Raw genomic sequence first — 22,571 nt, 5'->3', positions numbered from 1 at the left:
GCATGTGATGTCCCATGCACCATGCAGCAGCCAGGCTAAGCTTTTGAATATGAGCTGGACATTCGGGTCGCCTCAGGCAGAGGATCCCTCATGTTAGAATACTGCAACATGAGATTAAAAGGACATTACTGGTATTCTTAATGTCAATGTAAAATAAAAATGTATTTCACAAAAGTCTGCTTTTGTAGTATGCTGCTACCTACAGTACATATTTAATTAAGTAGTTAATTTACTTTGATGGCATATTTTTCTGTAGCAGCAGTAGCACCAACTGAAGTCTAACACTTTTTTTACTCTACAGTTTTTTTTGCTGCCGAGTACTATTTTATATACATTGTTTATGTGAATTTTTGTATTACACACAAACTACAGTAGAAACTGTTACAGGTGCAGACTTGCAGCACAATTTCTAAGTAATAATCACAAAGCAATGTATGCATGATGTCACAGGAAAATCTGCACGCCATGCCAATCATGCAACATTTGCATATCGCATCACCAGCTTTCTGCTTGTCAATCACGCTGGCCATGGCCACTTCTGCACAAATTGGCCAGTAGGTTAAGACAGTTCAACAAAGCCTTTGTTTCTTCAGTACCTTCACAGAAGGGTAGTTAACACCTGATGTGTGGACTGTTTATTACTGTTGATTAATACTGTAATGTTTAAGAGAGTTTTTTTTTAATTTTTAATTTTTCACAAATAACAAGGAAGTGAAGTCAGCTGTCTACCTTAACCCTGGGGAGAGCCATCTCCTCACATGTCTGTTGTGGTTTTTGTTTATCAAAGACTAAGACATCTCTGACTTCTTTAACATTTTCTGTGTCTCAGGTAACCAAACAATCTTTAAAACGTTTTTGTAACACTGCTGACACTATACCTAGAGCAGCTGCTACTGGGTCAGTGATGAGAAGATTTGCATGGCTATGTTTACAGAATTTACCAGAGGATATCAAAGCTGAGATCCTGACCCCCCCCCCCCCCCCCCCACACACACACACAATAAAGTGTTATTTAGTTCTTCCTCCGCTAAGTTCTTTAAAATTTTTGATGGAAGGTGAAAGTTAATTCAGGGGGGTTACCCATATTTTACAACCCCCATGCCAAAGTATAATAGAAACTTTCCTTCCAGGTCACTGTTCATGTTCCTTTTATAGGAAAGCAAAATAAACAATCTCTGCATAGCACAGGTGAACAAAATTTCAGAAAGCAATTGTGGGGAGGTTCAAAAAAAGAAGGCAGGATCCTCAAAGAACTTAGGGCAAACTGAAAAAGCAGACTGACTTTATCCCCCATTGTTGTTTTTTTTCCCCTTCCCCACCCTGGCAATCCAGTAAAGCTGTCCCAAAGTCTAGGTCTTCACTTTCCTCAAAAGCAACAGATAATTCATGACACTTGAGCTCTGAGAATTATTCAGAAACGCTGCAACTGGCAGTGGGACTGCCCTTTTTTCAGGGGAAATACGCTCTCATAACTTCTCCCTTGATAATGTTTTTAGGGATATCCTCTGGATACATCCTTCAAGATGGATTTTCTTCCTCAGGACAAAGTATAATTTTACAAGAAATGACTTCTGATATTCTCCAACAGTTTTTGACATCTTCCAGGGAACATCTCTGGATTATGAAAAAATAGTTTTTATATATGTCTAATTTGTTATAATTATTTAAACTGCAGATATTTTTGTTTTATTTTTGAAGATCGTAAAATTACTGTTCTTAAAATGTTTTGTAATAATTTGGAGCTTTTATCCCCAGGGCTCCGCTATAAATTAACTTCTACCCTGTCAGACTTTCCCAGTAAGCAAATGTCAATAAATAAAATAAATTATGACTTTCATATCCCCTGTAATTCTATGATTCCTTTGGGCAGTCTTCACATGAGAAAAAAATCAGTGCTTCCTCAAATCAGTTTAGACCCATCACTAGCATCCCCCATCATTTCAGATTGCAGTACTGGGATTTATAAACAGGAAATTAATTTGTTGGCTGGGCCAGTTACATCTCAACCCAGACCTTCCTTCTCCCTTCTAGCCCCAGTCTATCTGTAACCACAGACTCCTCAAACTTAGCTTGGAGAACTTTTTTATAAAGGGTTTGAAAAGCAAACACAACATACTGAAACACATAAATGTCAAAGAAATGATGGCACTAATAAATGCTCTCAAATCTCTAAACCATCTTTGGGTTCCAGGCCCTCTACTAGTAATCACAGACAACACCATAGTGGTACAGTAGATATGAGAGGACCCTTCAGACTAGCTATGGTAACATGGGAGCTAGCAACTCACTGCAGTCTATCCTTACAGACTAGCTAGGTTCCATAAGAACAAAATATTATTGCAGATAAGCTGAAAAGGACCAAGAAATACCCCCATTAATAGAAGTTGAACCCATAGGTAGTCCAGGAATTGGTCCACCTGTGGGGAACTCCCTAAGTAGATTTGTTTGCCTCCAATCACTGCAGAAATTCAAGCAATTCTGCCCCAGGACTCCTTGTACAAAGGCTTAGAAAACAGATGCCTTTTCACTCCCATGGACAGGAATGTTTCTGTATGATTTCCTACCATTTCCTCTATTAACCCGGGTTCTTCTAAATATTCAGAAGGCATCTTCCGGAATAATTGTGGTGACCCACTTTTGGACCGGGCAACAGAGGTTCTTTCTTCTTTTGAAAATGGTCAAGGCCAATTACCACTAATTTTCTGACCAGATGACTTAATCACACAGGATGGGGTTGTTGTATGATGCACCTCAACCTTCAATTTCTTCACCTCACTGTCTGGATGATAGAATTTTAATACCTTTTAGAGAGTTACTTTCAGGTCATCGAGCACTGTTTAGCAAAGACAGGCAGATATTGTTGTATGACTTTGGAGTTTGTATGTACATGTTTGGGGTGTGGAAAGTGCAAGCGGGGGTTCTCACCTGAAAAAAAGTCTATCACCAAGGTTTGATGGAATTAGTTTCAGTGAACTCCTCTTGATCTGTGTGTGTTCGCTTAAACTGTTACTTAGTTGACTTATCTCTTTTAGGCACCTGTTTTCTGAGGACATGCAGTAGGTATTGTAGGCAGCAAGAAACGTGCTACTAGAAAATGACATTTGTTTAAATGTAAAAGATTTCCTAGTTCGTGCCCAAGTGCCAGGACCCTTTCCAGACCCAGACACTTCTGGATTTACAGCACTTGTACAAGTAATCATATCCAGGCCTTTCTTGCTCTTATGTCAAGTTTCACCTCTAGGCCATTTCTGCTTGTCTGGCCATAGATCCCCATTTTCTCCACTGTAGTGTGATCCCTGAGTTGATATATATATATATATATATATATATATATCTCATGTATAGATAGCTAGAGGGTGTGTGGGGGCCATAGCCCCCTACCTAGGTGGGTTTTAATTCAGTGTTTGGGCAAGTGTTTACTTAGCCTGGGAAAAACTTCGCCATCTGGGTATTTAAGTTTTCACAATTTTCATTTCAGGAAAATGGATTTCAATTATATGAGGTTCAACCTTTCAAAGTAGATCCGTGTGTACGCATATATGACACAGAGACCAACAGAGATGGAAGAAAGGCCTGACAATCTAACTCCATTCTCATTACTTGCCTAATAAACTCTGTATACGTTGACGGCTGTTCATAGGGTGACTACAGGAGCTGGCTGTGACTTGACAGTAATGGGTAAATTTAAAGCACTGTTTGTTAGAAAGTAATTAAATACAGCTTTACTACAGCCCTTCTCTTGATGGTTTTTACTGAACAAGTATTACCCTTTTAGTCTAAACAATTCTACATATATTTTTCAAGGTGCACTGAATAACACCTTATCTACCATTCATACCCACTTTTACCTTGTTAGACTACATATGTGCATGCTCAAAAACAGATGAACATCGTAAAATTACAAGTGTATACCTTTTTAAATAATACCTCTGTTTACTGTGATCAGCTCATTTTAAGAGTACACATAATATTAGTTCAAACTAGCATTCTACTATCCTTATTTATACTTTTACTTGTAGTACACTCCCAAAGTTCTGCAGGATCCCTCTCATAACAATATGTGTACCTTAGTTTAATGCATGGGAGTTAAACGCTAAAGTCTTATACGCACGTCCTCAAGTACTCCATTCATTCTCCTGCATGTTATCTTTATCATGTAATTTACCTTGAGAGACAACACAGTACTGGCCAAGTTGGTTCTCTGGATTTCAGGCACATTTGTTGTCAACATTTCATCTCTATAGGCACGTTCAGTGTAAAGGCGATAACATTTTCCGGGTCCTGTTCTTCCAGCTCTACCTGCTCTCTGCTTTGCTTGAGCCTATAGGGATAAAAGAAAGTCAGCCTGTAAATGAAAGGATGAAGCTATTTATCAAAAGGGAGCCAGTGGCAAAACTATTTAAGATACTTGCATTCATGGTTTTCCTATTAGGATTTAACACACTAGCATGGAAAGTAAGTGACACAATCTCCAAGACATTACATTAGATTTTTTTCTGCAGCCTGTAGGCCTAGAGCAAAGTTTCATGCCATGTCATCAACGTTTAAGCTCCAGGGCACAGTTCTAGTTCACGGTGTCAACTTCAGTAGGACTGGCAGCCCAGTTTCAGAATCTGTCATCCATACCTGTAAGGATGAAGGCACAATTGTAGGTCATGCCATCAATTGTTATAGGCTTGAAGATACAGTGCATATCAGAAAGTTCAGTTTTACGCCATGCATCTATGTCTCTAGGCATTAACGGACAGTGTCAACAGGCTATGACAATGCTTGCAGACCTGAAGGAAGATTTTTATGGAAAGCAAGGAATATTAGTACACATGAAGTTCCAGTTCCAGGATACACCTCCAAATGACTGGACAGGTTAAAGCGAGTTATTGTTCCAAATGAAACAGTGAAAAGCTTGAGCAAACAAGTTGGGGTTTCAAGAAGTGAAATTTATTCTTTTGAACATCCAAGGTTCACAGACTGACAGGCACACACACTTCACGATCATATTAACATTCTTAACCATCCCCTCCATATAAAGCAAAAAGAAATAGAATAACAATTTTACAATATGCCCTGTTCCTTCATCAAATGCCTTTAAAAGCTCTAGGTTGAAATCTACCTTCTTAGTGAGACAGTCTGCCAGCAGCTTTTAGTAGGATAAGTTATCCTGAGTTTGAATGAGGCCTTTCATTCCAGTCAATTCCAAGCAAAGATTTTTTTTTTCTGTGACGGGGTTTTTGCAGGTCTAATTGCCTCAACCAAAGAATAATTAACTATGAAAGGTTATCTGAATGGTGTGAAACATTGGGTTGCCAGCTATAAGTTCAGAACACAGCACACTCTGTCAAGTCTATTTCACAAGGGAAAATCTTTGACTGCAAGACTACTACATACCACTCTTCTGACTTGTTTTGACAGCCAGGAAAAAAAAAGAGTGAGCATTTTCCCATCACAACAGTCAAATGTCACCCATCAGTGACACCATTATGTAAGTTTCCATGTGAAGAATCACCAAAGACTATTTTGGAGGAATTCACCCTTCCTCAGGGATTGAAATTTTAGACTTGTTTTTGCAGAATGGATTTTCCAAACAATCTTATTTTCTTTCTTGAATCGTCTGTACAGTGCCATGTTCGGTGCTGGATGCTAAACAGTAAGCACCGAAGACCACGTCTGGTCTGCTTTGCCTGGCAACCCAGAGAATTTGTTTACTCTTGACGTAAGTATTTCCATCTCAGATGAGTAGAGAGAGAAAGTACAGTTGTGTACCTACCATAAATGTAGATGTTCGAGAGTATTCACTGTTGCAGTCATTACACTTGGGTTATCCTGCTGGCAGGCTACCTGCAGTCGGCCTGAATTCCAAAGTCTTGGTCTGGCGTCGGCTGCTGTCTCCTCTTCCCTGACGGCAGTGCGCCAGGGGTATAAAAGATGCAGCCGACACCATTTTCTTCAGTTAGATGTGAGGTGCCCCCCGAACGGTAGGCTAAGAAATTATGCCAATAAAAGAGGATGCACTAAAATAAAACATAATCTTCATCTACAAGCAAATACACCACATAGGTTGTATAGAATAGAGAAGTACAGATAAGTCCCAGCAAAGAAAGGGGGATGGTGGGTGGGTAACCTGGACTGCAACAGTGAATACACTCAAACATCTACATTTATGGTAGGTACACAACTGTACTATGTTCATCGTGTTTCACTGTTGCAGTCATTACACTTGGGTTGAATCCCAAAGCTGAGGTTGGGTGGCTGGGCCTAAATAGAATTAGGAGAGGCTATGAGGCCCTGCAGAACTGCAGTGGCAAAGCCTGCTCTGGATTTAGAGTAAAGAGGCAAGTGGTAGTGCTTTGTAAAAGTGTGCACTGAAGTCCAAGTTGCAGCCTCCAAAATGTCCTTGGTTGGTACTCCTCTGAGGAAGGCTGCTGAAGTAGCTGCTGCTCTGGTTGAGTGTGGCCTGCTGCCCTTAGGCACTGATTTGCCATGTTGAGAATAGCAGAAACAAATGCAGTGGGCTATCCATTTGGAAATAGTCTGCTTTGAGATAGCTTTTCCTTGAGATCCTGCAGCATATATGCCACTAAGAGTTGCTCAGACTTTCTGAAAGCTTTAGTTTTGTCCAAGTAGAAGCGTAGCTGCCTGTGTATGTCCAAAGAATGTAGAATTCTCTCCCCCTTATTCTGTGGGTTTGGGTAAAAGGTAGGCAAGTGAATTGTTTGATTAAGAGCCATACTGGACACTACCTTAGGCATAAATGTTGGGTTTGTCCTCAGAGAAAACCTGTCCGGATGGAAAATTATGAAAGGTTCAACCGCCACTAGTGCCTGTAACTCTGAGACTCTTCTTGCTGAAGTTATTGCTAAGAGCAGAGCTGTTTTCCATGATAAGAATTTTATCTCAGCTGTACTGGCTGGCTCAAAAAGAGGCAGCGTGAGTTTTTCCAAGACAAAGTTGAGGTCCCATGCAGGTATTGGTGCTCTTCTTGGGGGTCTTATGTTTTTGGCCCCTCTGAGGTACTGCCTTAGTAGTGGATGTGAAAAAATAGGTGGGTCCGTATTGTAATGACCTGAAATGGCAGAGGCATGGATCTTAAATCGATGAAAAGGATAGGCCTTTGTCCAGCATCTCAGTTAGGTATTGTAAAATCTGAGGAAGATTTGGTACAAGCATGTCAATTCCTTGTGCCTGGTTCCAAGCACGGAATCTCTTCCACTTTTCGGCATATGATTTTCTGGTGCTGGGCCTCTTGGCCTCCAGAATAACATCCATAACTGCTTTGGAGAGAGGTGTGTTCTGAATGGTTACATTATCCGCCATGCAGCCAGATTTAGGGTTCTGAGTTGGCTGTGCAGTATCTGATTGTTTTGTTGGGTCAGTAAATGAGGAATTTGAGGCAATGTCCAGGCTGGGCCTTGAGACAAGCTCTTTAGAATTTGGTACCAGTGCTGGCGTGGCCAGTCTGGGGCAATCAGGATCATTTTTGGCTTCTCTTGTCTGACTTTTAGGAGTACCTTGGGGAGAAGAGGTTGTGGAGGAAAGGCATATACTGTAAGGTTTTTACAGCTGAATGACAGAGCATCCACTTTCCATGCTAGCTTGTGATAAGTCCTTGTGCAAAATCTCTGTAGTTGGCAGTTGTGAGGGGAGGCAAACAGATCTATGTCTGGGCATCCCCATTTCCTTGTTATTATGCTGAAGATTTGTGGATCTAGTTTCCACTCGTGAGGATCCATGAGGTTTCTGCTTAGTTCGTCTGCCAGAGTATTTGTCTTTCCTGGCAGGAATTGTGCTTGCAGGTGTACTTGATAAGTCAATGCTGTGTTCCACAAAATCATGGCTTGTCTGCAGAGGGGGTAGGAATGCGTGCCTCCCTGCTTGTTTATGTACCACATGACTGTTGTATTGTCCGTCTTTATCAGCAGTTGTCCTGGATGAAGCAGATCCTTGAAAGCTGTCAGGGCATTCTGGACAGCCAGCATTTCTTTTAGATTGATATGAAGATGCATTTGGCTTGTGGGCCATGTGCCCTGAATACATTTTCCTGCCATGTGGGCCCCCCAGGCATAATCTGATGCATCTGTTGTTATTGTCTACCTGGCAGTGGGTAAAGTGAAAAGCTGTCCCTTGTTGGGGTGACAGGCCTGTGCCCATCATCGAAACTCCTGTTGCAGGCAGGGAATGAGAGTAATTATTGTTTCCAGGCTGTAGCAATGTTGAGTCCAAACACTTTTAAGATACCATTGTAGTTTCCTCATATGCAGTCTTGCATATGGAATTAACAGAATGCAGGATGCCATGAAGCCCAAAGCCTGCAGAATTTTTCTTGCAGATAACTGGGTTTTTGTTGCCAATATTTCGAAGTAAGAAGTCAGTTGCCTTTGTTTGTCTGGCGTGAGATAGGCCATCTGGGCAGTTGTATTTAAGCTTGCACCCAGGAATATTATCGCTTGAGAGGGTACTAGTTTTGATTTCTTTTTGTTTACTGTGTACCCTAGGCAAATTAGCAATCTTTTTACAAACGCCAGATGCTTTAGTAGAATGTCCTTGTTCTCTGCTTGAATAAGGCAGTCGTCAAGTAGGGATATATTTGAATTCCTCTTTGTCTGCAAAAAGCAATTACTGGTGCCAGGCATTTTGTGAAGACCGTGGGCGCAGTAGATAAGCCAAAGGGCAGTGCAGAGAATTGGTAGTGCATTGAGCCAGCTATGAATCTGAGGTATCTTCTGCAAGATTGTCTGATTGGGACATGCAGGTATGCCTCTTTTAGGTCCAAGGTTACAAGCCAAGCCTTCTTGCCCAGCATGGGCAGAAGCTGCTGCAGAGTCAACATTCTGAATTTTGGAACGTCCAGAAAAGTGTTTAGAATAGACAGGTCCAGTATTGGTCTCCAGGCTTTGTCCTTTCTGGGTACCAAGAAAAGTCGTGAGTAAAATCCTTGTCCTGTAGTGGTACTCGCTGAATGGCCCTCATGTCCATGAGGGATGAAACTTGCTTTTGTGCCTCTGCCCATTGATTGTGTGGCAGGTCTGGCATGCCTTTTGCCTTTGGCAGGGTGTGAAAGTGGAACCTGTAACCCTGAGACACTATATTCAAGACCCATTTGTCCTGGGTGATCATGTGCCAGTTTTGTGAAAAAAGTGCTAGTTTTCTCCCCCTAAGGTAGCCTCCAAAAAATAAGTACTTGGTACTGGTAGAGTAAAGTCATTGGGACTGTTTCCTCCAAAAGCGGAGATTTGTCTTCTCAGCTTTTGGAGGTAGAAGCATCCCATTGTTTAGGCCTGTATGAGCCTTGGGGCTGGGATCTGCCTCTAGGGCATCTGCATCTGACTCTTTCTGGCCTATCTGACACTGAAAAGGACCAATTTTTTGAAGGCCAGTTTCTGCTAAATCTGGGTGGCTGTACCTGTAAGAAATCCTTAACTGTCTGCATAGATTTCACTTTATCCTCCATTTTCTTCAATACCTCTTCTGTCTTAACACCAAACAAAGTATCATGCTGTAATGGAGCATCTAATAATTTTGCTTTAACATGATCAGTCAGATTTTGTTCCTTTAACCAAGCATACCTCCTAATCACAGAACCCGTTACAGTGGCCCTACAAGAGGCCTCCAAAGAATCAAAACCACATTGCAAAGTATGTTTTCCCACTTGCTCAGATGCATGCAATAAATCCTGCATTTCCTTGTTTTCTGGACATTCAGAGTTAGTCAACATTTTCTGTCTTAATAGTGACATTAAGTATTGCTGATATTTAAGCATAAGAAATTGACAATTTAAAGCCCTTACATCCAAAGTAGCAGAAATGTAAACTTTTTTCCCTCATCCATCCAGTGCCCTTGAATCTCTATCAGAGGGAACAGGGTTTTTAGCAGTGGATGTCTTGACTCCCTTAGGACCCTGAGATATGGTTTCTGGGTCAGCAGCAGAGTTTTTGTACAGAAATTTATGGGAATCTGGGACCCTGTAGTATCTATCTGGCTTAACAGGTGCAGGGGGCATAGAGTCTGGAGACAGGCCGGACTCTGAAAAAACATCATCTACAATGTCCAGAACAGGGGGAATAGCAAAGGGCCTGTGCTGAGGAAGTAAAAGAAAATCTCCGAGCCTTTTCTTAGATTCTGAATAATCCTGGCTCTCCCAATGAAAGTGCTCCCTCATGGTATGCAGGGTTTCCCCAAAGGAGTAATCTTCAGGAGGAGAAGCTGAAGGAATGGATTCTTCAGCATCAGAATCCTCATAGGGAGGAAGAGAGTATTCCTGATCAGAGGAGGAATCAGAGGTAATGGAAACCTGATCTGAAGATTCATATTCTCTCTCTTGCCTAGACCTCTTATCAGGAGGGGGGATGGGAACCCCTGATCAAAGTAATAAGGTCTTCGGCCATTTTGAGCACCTGTTTTTTAGGCAAGGAAGTCTGTCCTGGAGAATGCTGTACTTGTCTCTTTGTCTTTAGAGCTGCTTTAGTCTTTGGCTTTGAAGCTGAAGAAGGCTTTACATGTAACTGTGTAGGTCTGAAAACACCCTCGGAAGCCGATGCCTGCACAGCGGCTCCGGACCCATCTGAGGGAATAGTTTCCGAGGATCCAATACCTTGAGTTTCCAGAGGCCCAGTCGGCTCCACGTGGGAGTTGGAAGCAGCCTGTGGCTCTGAGGTAGCGGGTGTCAGGGGCTGCGAAAGCACCTCACTGAGAACCGGCGAACCGACGACTAGCTTAGCGGAAGCCTCATCGTCTGTTTTGGACCTCGGATGCCTGTCCTTGTCTTTACCCTTGTGTTTTTTATAAACTCCGGTCATCGGCTGCTCCACCGGCATTGTATAATTGAACCTTCGGCCGAAGTAATGAAAGGCAAAATCGTACCGACGCTTAATAGTGTGTTGGTTAAATCTAGCACAAAACCGACAACAAGCAATGTCGTGGTCAGGGCCTAGGCAAGGAATACAGTAAGAGTGAAAATCCTTATGAGGTATTTGCTTTCCACAAGAAATACAATTGTTAACCTTTTCTGACATCGGTCTGGAGCAAGAAAAAAGTTTCCCCAACGAGGTACTTAGCTTTAATGAAGACTTCGGATCTGAAATTCGATTTTGAAAATCGCAGGAGTCGGCCGACCGGCACTTGCGAACTGCTTTTGCTTCGGGCGGCAAGACTGAAGAAAATGGCGTCAGCTGCATCTTTGTTTACCCCTGGCGCACTGACGTCAGGAAAGAGGCGACAGCAACCGACACCGGACCAAGACTTTGGAATTCAGGCTGCCCTGCGGGTAGCCTGCCAGCAGGACAACCCAAGTGTAATGACTGCAACAGTGAAACAAGATGAACATTTGTAATGCACTGCCCAGTGTGGTGCTATGATGGCAGAATAAAGGCTTTCTTTAAGTAGCTCTGGTGCAGCACTCTATCAACAGTAGCAAAGTCCAAGCCCCAATAACAAAAGTTCATTTCTTTTATTTAGTTTGTTTACCAAGGTAGTACACTGATAGATAGACCATTTGCAGGCACAGTTGCGTTCCTCATGGTCAACCTAAAAAGTAGCTTTAAGGAAGGAAATACATAAAATGGCAAAGCTTTCTCATTCACCCTATACAAAGTCATCCATATGGCAGGCAAGTGCTCCAGTGCCATGACTGCTCCCCTCTAGCCAGCAAAGCACAGCAGGAACAACCTGTGAGACTGTCCCACCTGACAATGTCTTTCACTTTTTTTATACCAGTACAGAGATGTGACTGCCAAACTACAAACACACTTAGTTTGTACAATCATCTCACACATCTGGCCTCAGGAGCAGGACAGACATAAATGCCATGATAGAGTTCCACACTTTGCAAAAATGCAGACAATGTCCATGGAGTGACCTTTCCACTGTTTTTGACAAATTATACCTAAAAGGAAACAAACAAATTCTAAAGCACATGTTGCTGAATATTTTGGATGCCCTTTCCTGCAATTCTTCATACCCTTTAACCACAAGATGTGTTCTGTGTGTCATTCTTTTTGGAGTTTCTTTGAGAGTACCTACTCATGTGCAGCAGATTAATTTTTTGGCCCGTATTGCCAACTTCTTGAAAAACATCATGGTCTTCCCAGATCCATGTTTGTAAGTGTATGCTAAGCTAATGACCTCTGGGGCCTTGATAAGTCTAGCCTAGCATCCCAATTGTTCCTGCAAGTTTTTGTGCCTCAGATATTATTGTAAGGGGTATATAGAAGCTAGGGCAAGACTAAGAGGCTGTCTCTGCCAATTATGTGCAAAAGTGATAGATCTGGGGTGCATTTCTGATTTCCCATCCACTAGTCCATGTTTCTCTTGAATAAGGTTGAGAAAGAACTCTGCTTCACGTGGATGGAAAGCCTGCTCATACTGTTTTTGCTGATTCAAAGGACATGCCCTTAGCCAGTACAGCATGGTCCATACATGAGTCAGATGGCTGCATCTGATCAGTTTCTGGTTCAATCTGTTTACCTTCTACATGTGACATGTTAGCAGACACTCCCGATCCCTGCAGTATCAGCTAGATGTAAACATTTCAAGTTAAACTAATTCTTGTATGTTCCTGTAGCCTTACCAGCCCCCTAAGATTTCATATGCATACTATACCCCTTTATCTGTGTGCCTACAAATCTCAAGGTTTGATCTTTTTAAGACCTGACACGACATCTTTGCAGCACCACTGTCTGCTCTCCATCTATGGCAAATTCTTCCTTACTCAAGTTGTAATTCTCCACTCTATCTTCATTTCCACTTTTTGAGTTTTTTGGCATCACTTTTGATAAGTCTCTCACCTCAAAGTAATTTTTTTTTGCTGTACTCGTCCTTCACTTTTATCTAGACTTTACAAAATTTGAAATGATGCACCCTTACACAAATACCACCATACCTCATAATTATCACAGCTCCATAATAGCCTTCCATTCTGCACAGTTAGTCCTTTTGCAGTTCTCCTTTTCTCTCATTTCAACCATTTCTTTTGTGGTAAAACGTTATTTCGGTAGTCCCCTTCTAATTCTGTCCAAAAATTAAGACTCAGCAAATGCTCTTCTTGATGCATTCAATTCACTGCCATGCTCTTTGTGGTCCCTTCCAGAACAGGCAACTTATCAAACAGAATAAAAGAGAGGTTTGGGTTCTAAACAAACATAAGCTGTTGTGGACTGTAGTCACAGACATTCCTCATACTACTTTTTTGCAGTAAAACTTCTGTCTGATGCAGTTTCTCAGTTTCATCCACTACTAGCTTTTACATCGTTGTTAGTGTGTCTGAGTGTGGCTTTCTAGGAGCTCGTGGCATTCCAATATGCTGCCTTCGTCAAAGCTTCAAGAGTGAAGTTCGCTGCTACACCTTTAATTACATCAACACTGAATTCTTCACTACTGTTAATGAAAACCATCCAGGTGGACCAGGATTGCTTATGCAGCAATAAAATAACTTCTTTACAATTTCTGGAACTGAAATGCATGAACTGGTTGATGACATGAAGGCACTAAGTACCAGGTTTAAGGTCATGTATGTCCACAGCAACTGCTTCACTGTACTCAAAGGCCAGAGGTATGGTTAACAATGTACCTAGGCTTAGGTCTGTTGTACTTCAGCCAAACCTCACAACTGTCAAACAGTTTTTCAAGAAAGCCAGTGATGGTGTCATGGAAGAATAAATTCCTGACTATGGAACAAGCAACAAAGAGTTTAACTAGTGACTCAGGTGCTGGAAGGATGGACTTGCAGGCCCAACCCTGGTGCAGAGATGGGTGAAACTGACTGCATACATTGTCACTGTCCTCATAGGAAGGGTGAAATGGGGTAGGCTTTACACTCATCAAGTCAACGGTGGGTGGTAGTGTTCAAAGCTAGTGCTCAGAAGCACACACTTGCAAGAGGAGGGCACTGTGGCCACTGCAGTGATGTGATCCCCACACTCTCCCAGACAAAAGGGTGGGGGCACTCAATCTAAAGTACAGTTGTGTGCACTTACCATAAATGTAGACGTTCGAGTGTCTTCACTGTTGCAGTCATCACTGTAGGGTTCTTCCTGCCGGCATGCAGCCCTCGGTCGGCCAGAATCCCAAAGTCTGGGCCCGGCGTCGGCTGTTCAGTCATGCTCCCTGACGTCAGAGCGCCAGGAGTACAAAGCTGCCAGCCGACGCCATGTTCTCCAGTTTTTCTTGCCCCAGATGTCAGGTGCCCAAAAGTGAAGGCTAATTGTAAAACAAAAATTTAACATACAACAAACTCCATACCCTGTAGCAAATACACCTCAGAAGAAGGGTGAAGTAGGAAACCACACTAATAGGTTCATACTAGGCTATCTGCCCTAGGGCATTTATAAGCCTAGCCAGAGTGTATGTGGCTTACACCACCCCTTAGGATGAGAATAATACGCCCTTATAGGGTTTAGTTTACTATGCCTCTGTCTAGTAGTGACACAGAGATGACCCCCGGGGTAAACTTACGATCTCCCATCCACTCGTCGACATTTCTCTTGAATAGAGTCAGTGACGGGCTCTGCCTAACATGGACTGGGATTCTGTTCCAGAGTGTAGGGAGCCTCTGGGTTATGAATCTGTCCCTCCAGCACGTTCTATTTATTTCTGTGTTGAGGTTTAAGTCACTTGTTCTCGTGGCTCTGATGGATTTGGATTTTCTGAGGTGGAGCATGTCCATTAATTCAGGATTGGACATGGCCTTGTACGTCAGGCACAGATCACCTCTGAGTAGGCGGTATGCGACTGAATAGAGCTGGTGTTTTTTCAGTCGGGCAGCATATGACATGTTTAAGACCCTTTATCCTCTTGGTGAGGAACTTTTGGGGTCTTTCCAACTGCTGCAGGTGTCGGGTGAGATACATCCCAAATGGGGCATTGTACTCAATCATTGGCCTGATAAGAGAAGAGTACAGGGGCACAATGACCTCTCTTGATCTAGATGTGAAACCCTTCATGATAAGGTGGGCAGTATAGAAGGTCTTCCTAACCACTTTGGCAATGTGAGTGTCAAATGAGAGGTTACTGTCAACCTGGGTCCCTAGGTCCCTGATTACCTCTTCCAGATTAATGGATTACCGCCTATGTGGTAATTTGTCGGTACCTTGTTTTTCCCAAAGGGTATGACTATACATTTATTGGCGTTCAGCTTAAGGCCATGGCTCTGGCACCAATTATCCGTTTCTATGAGGCCTCTCTGAAGGATGTTTGTGTCCGCTGGAGTATCAATTATGGCGCCCAGTTTGCAGTCATCTGCGAACTTTGTCAGCCACAATCCTCCTATGCTTGCCTGTACCTCGGAAAAATAAATGCCGAACAAGAGGGGTCCCAGGACTGAGCCCTGTGGGACACCGCTTGTGACTGGCTTAGAGTCTGACATAGCTCCAGCAACTCTGACCCTGTGGGTTCTGTCCTTGAGCCAGTTTGCAACCCATCTTGTAACATATGGGTTTACATTTAAGCTGGTGAGTTTGTCTATGATGCCCGAGTGGGGTATTGTGTCAAAGGCTTTTGCAAGGTCAAGGTAGGCTGTGTGAACTGCCTTGCCCTCATCAATGGCCTTAGTGACTGTTTCAAAAAAGTCGACCAAGTTCAAAAGGCAGGATCTGCCCTTGACAAAGCCAAATTGGGTAGGATCCAATGTCTGTAGGTCCCCAAAGTCTTTGTTTATGAGTTCCATAATGATCCTCTCCATAGCTTTGCAGACCAGGCTCGTCAAGCTTATGGGGCGGTAATTTCCAGGGTCCGTAGAAGCACCGCCTTTGTGAAGTGGGACCACTGTTGCCGTATGCCACTCTTTGGGTACGTATCCTGTAGTAAGGCTAAGATTAAACAGCAGCCTTATGTGTGGGTTTAGTTCCTCTTAGAGTTCATGTAGCACGCAGCCCGGGACACCATCCGGTCCCATTGATGCTGTGTTTTTAGCTTTAGAGAGGGCGGCTCTCACCTGGGCATCTGAGATGTTAGGGAGGCTACACTCTGCTGGGATAGTTATTTCTCCTTTGGAATTTGCACTGAACCTGTCTGCCAGAATGTTGGCAATGTCAGTGGGTTCAGTGTATTTTGTGTCATTTTGGACCAACTCTGAGCATATCTGGGAGTTTCCACCCAGGTTTCTAACATAGCTAAAGAAGGCCTTGTGATTGTCTTTTGCGATTTTTCTCTCAAAGTTGGCCTTGGATGATTTTATGAGTGATCGTAGTTTTTTGCTAGTACTGATCAGAGATGCCTTCCCTTTTAGGGATTTTGCTCTGTCATGTAGTAGCTTCCTCCTCCTGTTGTAAAGTTTGTTTATGGCTGGGGTCCACGACCACAGGAACTGCCAAAATGACTACGAACTCTCTACCAAGACAGCAAACACGGATGGTAACTCTCACCACTCCAGAGACCAAACTTGCACCAACGGACTTAAAACAATCTTTTATTCACCAACAAAATCTAAAACCATGAACGCTTTAGTAAAACTGCGTTTTCGTCACACATAGACTTCATCAGATAACACAATGCACCACTTCCAATACCCTCTTATAGTCATACTAATTAATTAATTGGTCTTTCAATTACATCTAATTGATATTTAAAGCAACCCAATGTCTTTTATCCATGATAATATTTTATCATTAAATAAAGTGCATATAAAGTGCATATAATATATATGAAAAAATCAATGTATATAAATACTAAATATATATAGAATAAATGCATGAAAAAATTTTTTTAAAAATAAAAACACATTATGCAACAACTAGGAATAAGTATACTAATAAATATAAATATAAATATAAATAATTAATTAAGCTCATTCTATAAATATATTAAAAACTGTTTTTTGAATAAAAACATCACTTTGTTCATCCAACACGTTGGGAACTACATAGATTATATATCAATGTAGAAGAACATTATGAATTCATGAATGTAAATAAATATTATTATAAACAGACTGGTAAAAAATTCTTTCAAAATATTTTAAACATACAATACATATAACAAAATGGCTGGGGTCCACCAGACCGGGCGCCTGCCTTTGGGGGAATGGGTCTTGGTTTTATTTGGGATTGCATGATCCATGCATTCTTGAAGGTGCCCATAGAAGGCATTTGCAAAAGATTCAGCAGTGTGGGTTGTGGTTTCCACTGGCCCAGGGGCCTTGAAAGATACCACTTCAGTTTTAAGAAGTGTGAAGTTTGCTTTTGAGAAGTTCTTCACTGTGGTCTTTTGTGCAAGGGTGGGGGATGTGGATTTCCAGTGAGATTAATTTATGGTCTGATCTTACCAAAGAGGGATGTACTTCGTGTGGAGCATTTTGTCCCCATGTTTGTGATGATCAGGTCTAGTATATTGTCTCCTCTTGTGGGAATGGTGACTAGTTGTTCCACTGCATTTGAGTTTATGAATTCTAGGAACCTTTGGGCTAGGGTGTTGGGGCTTGAGTAATGTTCCCAGTCTATGTTTGGGTAGATGAAGTCTCCCAAAATGATGGTATTTGGAGAGACATTCATACTCTCCAGTGTCTTCAGGAAGGCTGTGTGGGGTTCCTGAGTTTGAGAGGGTGGTCTGTAGCATGCTACAAACTGTAAGGCAGTTTTGCCTATGGTTAGTTGCACCTGGATAGTCTCCGATGCTTCGTGCGTTGCCACTAACCTGGAGGTGTGGGTATCTTTGATGAAAATTGATACTCCCCCTCCTTTTGTGGTTCTGTCCAAGTTTTGGGGCCGGAAAGCATGATATGAGGTAAAACCTGATAGTGCTGGGGTGCTCTCAGGAGCCTTGAACCAGGTTTCAGTCACTGCACAGACATCGATGTTCTCCATACTGAGGAGGGCTTCGAGGGCGTGCATCTTGAGGTTTAGACTTCTGGCATTGAGCAGCATTACCCTTAGTTTTTTTCCACTTGTGTTTTCTAGGGAGGTAGGTTTGTCATTTGAGCCTTGCCTAAAAAGGCACTATGGGGGTGGCAAGAGCCTTGGACAATATCCGGAAGCCCAGGGGTGACAGGTGCAAGCCATCCCTTGAGCAGCGTGGCTTGTCAAGCATGTCATCCCAAGCAGACAGACACTGGATCCCCTTAGAATGACACCAGTAATTAAGCCAATTGTTAAAACTGATCATTTTGTCTTTGTACTGTGGCATCATTCTTGGTGAGGGTAAGATGCTGCTCAGGGTCAGGGTCATACCGGCCTGGGCTACATAATCAGAGAGCTCCTCTATGTCTCTTTTCATGTAGTCCAGGGAGGTATCGTCTCAGGTCGTTCACACCGGCATGTACAATGACTGAGTCATATTTGTACTTGCTGTGGAGTGACCTGAGTGCTTGTGTTATGTGGGATTCTAGCTCCGACAGGCAGCTTACTGTGACCCTCTCCTTGTTCAGTCTGGTGAGCGGACGCCAGTGTGCCTGACTATGGAGTCACCTATTACAAGTGTGTCTGGCATGTTTTTTGGCCTTAAGGGCTGTGACTGTTTAGCACACTGACTTGGTGAACTATGTGTTGCATGTGCTATGTCTTGAGGTGGTGGTTGCTTGGGTGTCTGCTTTGGAGGCCTCTGTTGTTTTGGTAGATTTTTAATCAGTATGTTTTTGTGTGTTTATGTGTTTGGTTTGCAGTTGTGATAGTTCTATGTGAGACTGGGTTTGTGGTGTGCGTGGTTACCTTCTCCTCCTGACTGGTCTTGCCAGTACTGAATTGAGAGAGCTCAGCCTCCAGTTTGGCTATATAGTTGCATCTCGCATATATTTGTATTTGTTGGGAGGAGGAGAGGGTTGTCTGTGTACATGAGGCAATTGTAACATTGCCTCAAGATTCCCAGATTCACCAGCTGAACAGGAGAGGACGCCAGCAACTGACCCTTCGACATGCTAGAAATAGTGAAAAAGATTGCTGTGTAACTGAGTCAGAAAGGACCTATAGGGAAATGGGTACTCAACAGAATTTAGGTGAATGAAGTACTTTTGTTTGTTTAAGAGTGCTTTACCTGTATACAAAATGCTTTAGGAGCAAGTGCTGAGCTTTTCAGATAGAGTATAGGCTGTTTAGATTGCAAGTAGAACAGTTCTAAGGGAAAAATTGAAGAGCAGACTTGGAGGAGCCAGAAAAAGTTTAACTTTGTTTAACCGGCGCTGCGCTATGCGCAAAGCCGTGCAAACGCGGATTTTAAGCAGTGAACTACAAAAGAGCTAGGAATGGTCCCAAACAACCAATTACTAACAGCTTCTTGTGCTGAGGTCACTTCCCCCCAAGGACAGGTAGGCTGCTCAAGGCTCCCCACTCCCACTGGTGAGCAAAGAAACTTCCTTCTATCCAAGTAAGGTAATGGACAACACAGGAACTACACCACAGCCCAGAATACAGCAATGCCTGTATACTGGTCTAAACTAGTTGAGAAATGCGGGAAAACAAGGATTATTTTTTTGTTTTTTTGTTTTTTTTGCAGAAATACACAGAAAATGCATAGACAGTGATAAATTAGTTACACAGGCTAGCACACTTTAGTGGGCAGCCTCCACAGTTCAATTAAACAAACAAGCAAACTTTCGACTAAATTCGAATAAATGTAACAAGTGCAGATTTTAAAATTAATGCAGTAATCAGTAAAAAAACAGTTCAGGCTAGTTCAAAGTAAGCAGCAGAAGCTATTTTCAGTGACAAAAAAGCAAAGATACTTAAATCCAGAAGGTAGTCGCTTTTTCGAGTTCCTTGCTGCTAGGACCACTCTGTAAACCCACGTGGAGCTTGTCTGAGCAGTATAGCCAGAAAAAAACGCCCAGAGGCGGATTTTAAACAGTGAACTACAAAAGAGCTAGGAATGGTCCCAAACAACCAATTACTAACAGCTTCTTGTGCTGAGGTCACTTCCCCCAAGGACAGGTAGGCTGCTCAAGGCTCCCCACTCCCACTGGTGAGCAAAGAAACTTCCTTCTATCCAAGTAAAGTAATGGACAACACAGGAACTACACCACAGCCCAGAATACAGCAATGCCTGTATACTGGTCTAAACTAGTCGAGAAAGGCGGGAAAACAAGGATTATTTTTTTGTTTTTTTGTTTTTTTTGCTGAAATACACAGAAAATGCAGAGACAGTGATAAATTAGTTACACAGGCTAGCACACTTTAGTGGGCAGCCTCCACAGTTCAATTAAACAAACAAACAAGCAAACTTTCGACTAAATTCGACTAAATGTAACTTTAAGTGCAGATTTTAAAATAAATGCAGTAATCAGTAAAAAAACAGTTCAGGCTAGTGAAAGTGTAAGTATAAGAGGGGACAGGAGGGTGGGTAACCCAGACTGCAACAGTGAAGACACTCGAACATCTACATTTATGGTAAGTGTACACAACTGTACTATGTTCATCGTGTTTCACTGTTGCAGTCATCACTGTAGGGTTGAATTCCAAAGCTGAGATAAAGGGTGGTGGTTATAGAGTAGAAGGGGCGGCTAGAAGGCCCCGCAAGACTGCAGAAGCAAAGCCTGCCCTAGACTTAGAGTAAAGAGGGAGATTATAGTGCTTAGAGAAAGTATGCACTGAACTCCAAGTTGCAGCTTCCAAAATATCTTTGGTAGGTACTCCCCTGAGAAAGGCAGCTGAAGTAGCAGCAGCTCTGGTAGAGTGAGTCCTAATTTTTCCTGGGATTTGCTTTCCATGATGAGAGTAACAAAATCTGATTCCATGAGCAATCCATTTAGAAATGGTCTGTTTTGAAATAGCTTTGCCTTGGGAATTTGTTGCATAAGAAACAAACAGTTGCTCTGTTTTCCTGATATCCTTGGTTCTGTCCAGGTAAAAACAAAGTTGCCAGTGTACATCCAAGGAATGCAAGATCCATTCCCCCTTATTTTGTGGATTAGTGAAAAAAGTTGGCAGGTGAATAGTTTGATTTAAAGCCACTTTGGAAACCACTTTAGGCATGAAAGTAGGATTAGTCCTTAAAGACACCCTATCTTGGTGAAAAATAATATAAGGTTCCACAGCCATGAGTGCTTGTAACTCCGAGACTCTCCTGGCTGAAGTCAAAGCCAATAGGATAGCTGTCTTCCATGATAAATACTTAATATCAGATGTGGCAGCAGGCTCAAAAGGAGGCAGAGTGAGTTTTTCCAGAACCTAGTTGAGGTCCCAGGCAGGTATGGGTGGTGTCCTAGGGGGCCTTAAATTATTTGCTCCTCTGAGATATTGTTTTGGAAGTGGATGCGAAAAAATTGGAGGATCTGTATTGTAATGTGCAGAGATAGCTGAGGCATGTATTTTAATGGAGGAGAAGGATTAACCCTTATGTAGCATGTCTGTCAGGTAATGTAAAATCAATGGGATGTTAGGAATGAGAGGATCTGAATCCTGAGCATGCATCCAGGTGCAAAATCTCTTCCATTTACCTGCATAAGATTTTCTAGTGCTAAGCCATCTGGCTTCTAAGATGACATCCATGACCTGTTTGGGAAGGGTAGGATTAATCATAGACCCTGAATTCGCCAGGCTGCCAGACTGAGAGTTTTGATATGAGAGTGTAGAACCTGGCCCTGGTGTTGGGACAAAAGATTTGGAATCTGAGGTAAAATCCGAGGCTCCTGGGATAGATTCATCAGTGTTGAGTACCAAAATTGACGAGGCCAATTTGGGGCCAGTAAAATCATCTTGGGTTTCACCTGCTTGATCTTTAGTAACACCCGTGGAAGAAGAGGTATTGGAGGAAAGGCATACCCTGAGAGGTTTCTCCAACTGAATGAGAGAGCATCCACTTTCCATGCTAGTTTGTGAAATGTCCTTGTGCAAAAAATCTGTAACTGGTGGTTGAGGGGGGATGCAAATAGATCTATGTCCGGGCAGCCCCAGGCTTCTGTAATCATCTTGAATATCTGGGTGTCTAGCATCCACTTGTGTGGGTCTGACAGGTTCCTGCTCAGGCTGTCTGCCAGAATATTTTGTTTCCCTGGCAGGAACTGAGCTTGTAGATCCACTTTGCAAGCTACAGCTGTGTTCCATAGAGTCATGGCTAGTCTGCAAAGGGGGTAGGAGTGTGAACCCCCTTGCTTGTTTATGTACCACATAACTGTGGTGTTGTCTGTCCGTATCAGTAGTTGTCCTGGCTGTAGAAGATTCCTGAAAGCCAAGAGGGCATTCTGTACAGCTAACATCTCTTTTAAATTGATATGTAGGTGCTTCTGCTCCTCTGTCCAAAAACCTTGCAGGTCTTTCCCCTGCAAGTGGGCTCCCCATGCGTAATCCGAGGCGTCCGTGGTTAACACTTGGCTGGCTGGAGGCAGACTGAAGGCTTTCCCTTTGTTGTAAAGACATGCCATGGTCCACCAATGGAATTCCTTTTGCAGGCAAGGCAAGACAGCAATCTGTGTGTCTAGACTGTGGCAATGCTGGGACCATACACTTTTTAGATACCATTGTGTTTTTCTCATATGTAGTCTTGCATTTGGTATGCGAAGGATGCAGGAGGCCATGTAACCCAAAGCCTGCAGGAATTTCCTTGCAGTTAGCTGAGACATTAACGCCAAGGTTTTGAAAGTTGAAGCCAGCTGTAGTTGTTTTTCAGATGTCAGGAATGCCATCTGGGTTGTTGTGTTTAGAAGAGCACCCAGAGAAGTTATC

General features: G+C 42.7%; 1 protein-coding gene across 1 annotated transcript in view; it reads right to left on the bottom strand.

The window, feature by feature from the left end:
- The window catches only part of DHX8 (DEAH-box helicase 8), a 959,075-nt gene that overhangs the window by 264,655 nt on the left and 671,849 nt on the right, over window positions 1-22,571 (bottom strand). Inside the window, exon 18 of the mRNA XM_044055176.1 lies at window positions 4,166-4,321. Within this exon, the coding sequence (XP_043911111.1) occupies window positions 4,166-4,321 (156 nt within the window). The remainder of the gene's footprint in view (window positions 1-4,165; window positions 4,322-22,571) is intronic.

Source organism: Protopterus annectens, chromosome 13.part0, assembly GCF_019279795.1.
Source record: "Protopterus annectens isolate FY-2018-M chromosome 13.part0, PAN1.0, whole genome shotgun sequence".
NCBI lineage: Eukaryota > Metazoa > Chordata > Ceratodontiformes > Protopteridae > Protopterus > Protopterus annectens.
This window is presented reverse-complemented; position numbering and strand designations above follow the sequence as displayed.